Source organism: Cicer arietinum, chromosome 5 (assembly GCF_000331145.2).
Source record: "Cicer arietinum cultivar CDC Frontier isolate Library 1 chromosome 5, Cicar.CDCFrontier_v2.0, whole genome shotgun sequence".
In the NCBI taxonomy this organism is placed as follows: domain Eukaryota; kingdom Viridiplantae; phylum Streptophyta; class Magnoliopsida; order Fabales; family Fabaceae; genus Cicer; species Cicer arietinum.
In genome coordinates, this window is record NC_021164.2 from 37,235,366 (window position 1) to 37,241,048 (window position 5,683).

At 31.3% G+C, this 5,683-nt stretch overlaps 1 protein-coding gene across 1 annotated transcript in view; it reads left to right on the forward strand.

Annotated features, from left to right (window-relative positions):
- The window catches only part of LOC101510693 (flavonoid 3'-monooxygenase-like), a 10,869-nt gene extending 10,280 nt beyond the window's left edge, over positions 1-589 (forward strand). The window contains exon 3 of the mRNA XM_027330988.2: positions 1-589. This exon is cut by the window's left edge and continues 263 nt beyond it. Coding sequence (XP_027186789.1) covers positions 1-424 — 424 coding nt within the window. The 3' untranslated portion in view covers positions 425-589.
- Positions 590-5,683: the final 5,094 nt, after the last annotated feature.

Below are 5,683 nucleotides of genomic sequence, written 5' to 3' on the forward strand. Positions count from 1 at the left end.
CCTCCCACGAATTGCATCAGAAAGTTGTGATATTTTTGGTTACCATATTCCAAAGGGTTCAACTCTTTTGGTTAATGTATGGGCCATAGCTCGTGATCCCAAAGAATGGAATGACCCATTAGACTTTAAACCTGAAAGGTTCTTACAAGGGGGTGAGAAGTGTGACGTTGATGTTAAGGGAAATGATTTTGAGGTCATACCCTTTGGCGCTGGACGCAGAATATGTGTTGGGATGAGTCTTGGGATTCGTATGGTCCAACTTCTAACTGCTACCTTGACCCATTCTTTTAATTGGGAACTTGAAAATGGGCTCAATGAGAAAACGATGAACATGGAAGAAGCTTATGGATTAACTCTTCAACGAGCCGTGCCCTTATCAGTGCACCCTAAGCGTAGGCTTTCTCAACATGTGTACTCATCATGATTTTAAAGTTTTTGTTTGGGGATTTTTTTTTACTATTTGCACCCATTTCCCTTTAATATGCTCTATTATAATAACAATGTAAATATTTTGATGTATACATGTCTGTGAACATCCCGAAAAAGGGGTAAGGTTTGTTGATTTTAGTCTTTCAAAATTTTGTGTGAATATATAGTTTTATTTGTTATAACTTTGGAAATAAATATAAGAGAGCTTATGAAATGTAGCAGATATTTTTAAAGTTTTTTTTAGTGCCTGATTCTGTTTTGACCAAAATTTGAAGAAAAATTCTAATTTAATATTTTAAAAAATATAACCATTTTAAATTATAATTTTAAGATTCTGATCAGTTTTTGATCTAACTTGTGCTTTTATGTATGTTAAGATTGATAACATGAATCTCACTCACAAAAGAACAAATAACCACTTAAAATTACAGAGAAAGAACATTTTATCTAATGTAGATGAACATTTTATTTGTTGAGTTCATATAACAAAATTCTCTTTCTCATATTGAAGTTAGTTTCACCGTCTTAAATGCTTTTAAGTCAACTCAGAAAGGGACAAGGATCAACTTTGTAGTTGACATCATTTAAAGAATAATGCATTTAAGATATATTGCACAAACAAGCTTAAATTATGAATAGTGAAAGAACATTCTCTATGGTATCAAACAAAAGAATATGTCATAAAGACTTTGATTGATCTATTTTTAGTGCCTAATTTTGTTTTGACCAAAATTTGAAGCAAAATTCCAATTTAATACTTTAAAGATAACAACCATTTTAAATTATAATTTTAAGATTTTGATCAGTTTTTGATCTAACCTGTGCTTTTAAGTATGTTAAGATTGATAACACGAATCTCACTCACAAAAGAACAAATAACCACTTAAAATTACAGAGAAAGAACATTTATCAAATGCAGATGAACATTTTATTTGTTGGGTTCATATAACAAAATTCTCTTTCTCATATTGAAGTTAGTTTCATCGTCTTAAATGCTTTTAAGTCAACTCAGAAAAGGACAAAGATCAACTTTGTAGTTGACGTCATTTAAAGAATAGTGCATTTAAGATATATTGCACAAATAAGCTTAAATTAGGAATAATGAAAGAACATTATCTATGGTATCAAACAAAAGAATATGTCATAAAGACTTTGATTGATCTATCTTTAGTGCCTAATTTTGTTTTGACCAAAATTTGAAGCAAAATTCCAATTTAATACTTTAAAGATCCAACCATTTTAAATTATTATTTTAAGATTCTGATCAGTTTTTGATCTAACCTGTGCTTTTAAGTATGTAAGATTGATAACATGAATCTCACTCACAAAAGAACAAATAACCACTTAAAATTACAGAGAAAGAACATTTTGTCTAATGCAGATGAACATTTTATTTGTTGGGTTCATATAACAAAATTCTCTTTCTCACATTGAAGTTAGTTTCATCGTCTTAAATGCTTTTAAGTCAACTCAGAAAGGGACAAGGATCAACTTTGTAGTTGACGTCATTTAAAGAATAGTGCATTTAAGATATATTGCACAAATAAGCTTAAATTAGGAATAATGAAAGAACATTATCTATGGTATCAAACAAAAGAATATGTCATAAAGACTTTGATTGATCTATCTTTAGTTTCAACACTGTTTTCAGATTTTATTTAGACCAATATGAGCAAGTTAACTCACACTTTTACATATATTCATTATAAATAAACACTAATTTAAATATTTTCAACACCCCCCCTTTAAGTTAGTGAATGGATATCTAACATTCCTAGCTTGAAGGTAAGTTGCTTGAATTGTTATATTGGTATGTCCTTTGTCAACACATTTTCCAGCAGATGTCCAGAAGGAATAAATGTTGTAGTTATCAATCCACTATCTAGTTTCTCTTTAATAAAATGTCAGTCTATCTCAACGTGTTTGATCTCTTCATGTTGAACAAGATTATGAGAGATACTGATGATCGATTTATAGTCACACAATAACTTCATAAGACCTTCACACCTTATCTTCAAATCTTCAAGCACAATTTTCATCAACAATAAATCACAAATTCCTTGTGCCATAACTCTAAATTCTAGCTCAACACTTGATCGAGACATTACACTTTGCTTTTTACTCCTCCAAGCAACAAAGTTTCCACACAAGAAAGTACAATAGCTTGAAGCAGATCTTCTATCACACACTAAACCTGCATAATCAACATTAGTGTATGCCTCAATATAGCTAGACTTCCATCTCTTTTATACAAAAGTCCCATCCTTTGAGTAACTTTGATAAATTGTAGAAAAAATTCTACAGCTTGTAAATGTCTTTCCATATCATGCATGAATTGACTTACCACACTAATTGCATAAGACAAATCCTACCTAGTGTGATTCAAGTAAAACAACTTTTCCACTAATATCTGATATTGTACTTTGGCACTTTCCTCCTCATAACTCATCTTGTGATTTTTTTCAATGGGAACAATTGATTGTTTGCATCCAAGCTTTCCTATTTCATGCAAAAGATCAAGGGCATACTTCCTATGAGAGATACAATTGTCTTGCTTTGAGTAGAACACCTCAATTCCCAAGAAATACTTGAGATGTCCAAGGTCCTTTATCTCAAATTATGCTGATAATTTCTCTTTGAGTAGTTGTTTGTCAGTCAAATCATTTCTTTTAACAATAATACCATCAACATAAACAAGAAATACAATAAGTTTTCCCCCTTGTGAATGTTTGAAAAAAAGAGTGTGATCTCATTGGCTTTGCTTATAGTCCTATCACACTATTGCCTTTGTGAATCTTCCAAACCACACTTGAGGGGACTACTTTAGCCCATATAAGACCTTCCTCAATCGAGACACCTTATTGGCTCCACCTAGTTGCGTGGGTATAACAATAGAGGTAATAAAAAAATTATACTATATAAGAGAATAAGATACTATAATAAATAATGAATTGTCTGAAAGAAATAATGTTATGAAATATTTAAAATAAATCCTTACAACTGAAAATCTTTAATAATCAAAATATTCAAAAACTAATCGAGAAATAAAATACAATGTAGACACTATGTGTATTTACTCTTGATCTACTAACCTAATCTAAGAAAATTACTCTTCTCAAAGGGGGTAAAACTTCTCAACTCTCGACGGCCCCGACGGTCTTAGTCTCTGAAAACAATACTTTAATGAGATACTAAATCCTATTGAATGGTACACACAATTTTAAAACAAGTATTATTCTCAGGTGGCGCGATAATCGGAAAAATCGATCATGACACCCGCGTTCTTCCAAAAATATGAAGTAACAATATCAATTATAAGGAAGGAGAGTTTGAATTATAATTGCCTCTTTTTAAAATTCCTGAATAAAAATTGAAAGTTTAATTCAAGATTGATCTTGGTTATAAACGAAGATTGATCTTGGTTATAAACGAAGATTGATCTTGTTTAGTGTAAAACAACAATATCAATTTTATCAATATAAAAAACTAATTTAAAGCATATAATAAATAGAGATAGAGATAGAGAGATCACACGAGCGTATATCCTGGTTCACCCAAACACGGGTTACGTCCAGTCCTCACGAATGTGAGATTTTCTACTAAGTGCTCAAGGCAAGATTGTTCTTGGTTTTCAGAGATCAATCTTGATCTTTACACAGTTTCTACCTTTCTACTTAGAAAGGATTTCCTTAGATTTACCTTACAATATTTCAGAAAGGATTTTGCAAGATACCTTTTATAACACAAAAGGATTTTTACACACTACTCAAGCTAAGATGAAAATGTAGCCTTGAGTTACAAAATAATGATTTTGAGAGGGTTAGAATATAAGTATTTTCTCAACTCTTGTTTGAAAAATAGATTCTATATTTAAAACTCAATTGTTACTGATCTTAACACAACACAAAGAGTGGAACTGCAAGCTGGAGAATGATTATGAGAATCTCGAGTATGTTTGAAATGATTGATACTTTGCTTGGCACTTTGAGTTGTAATTTGTTCTTCATCTTGAAGCTGTATTTATAGACTTCAAGAGAGCTTTAGGTAACTTATTTATCCTTTGAAATAAGGCCAGCTGTCATGGATAAGATCAAACAAAAAGCAAGAGTGCTCAAGTTGAAACCAGGAACATTCTTATCATCTAAGATCGATCTTTGAATTTGGAGATGAAGTGATTTGTACTTTGTGGTTCTGTCAATTGTTTGAGATGATTTTTGTCTTTACTTTAAGTGTGCAAGCATGATTGAAAGTACAACTTCAGTGTACGTTACAACATGTAAATTTGTACTTGCATTTGCCTTACTTGAAGAATGATCTTGCTTTGTACTTTTCATGAAGCATGTCTTTGATCCTTCGAATTCTGGAAGAATGTTGACTTAGATTGATCCTTGCTTATCTTGATGAAGGTATGAGATGAATTTAAGCTTCTAGAATCCAATCTTTCATAAAGAAAACTGATCATTTTTATTTAAGACATATGTGGAGAACGTTCTTCGTTTTCCATAAATATCTCAAGAACGATATTGGTTTTACTAAAGTATGTCAGGATCGATCTTCGTTTTACTGAAGTATGTCAAGAACGATCTTGGTTTAACTGTTATTGCTTTCTTGATTTTTAATGAGACCTGCTTTGAAATACTTGGTACCTAACTTGTTTTGACACACTCAAATGCACATGTTAAAAACCAAAATACTTAGAATCATAATTAGAATTCTTAATTAACCTTTTGTTTAATTATCATCAAAACATTAATTTAAGATTTTGTCTTAACAATCTCCCCCTTTTTGATGATGACAAACATGTTAATTTAAATTTTAATTTTGATTCTAATAATAATTCAGAGAGTTTTAACAAACGAACTCCCCCTCAATATGTGCTAAACATTTGAACCAAATAATGATTTTTCATTAATGTCAAAAAAATTCCTAGATCATTACAAGGTGGTTCAAAATAAAAAAAAATACAAGTAGATATAAAAAGACAGCTACAAACCAGTTTTAAAATCTAAAATACTTCTCCCCCTTTGTCATAGCAAAAAGGAGTAGGAGAGCCAAGCTAAAAAAAGTAAATCAAAAGGACAAAGAAGGTGAAGAAGCTTCAGATGATGGAGATAATTAAGGCTGAGGAACTTCTAGAAATGTGGGAGGAGGATTAGGCATAGGTGGTTCGAGACCAAACTTGGGAGCAACCTGATTTTTTATCCAGTCCCTCAGAATTGCGTGCTCTTTATCCTGATGAGCTTGTCTGGCAATG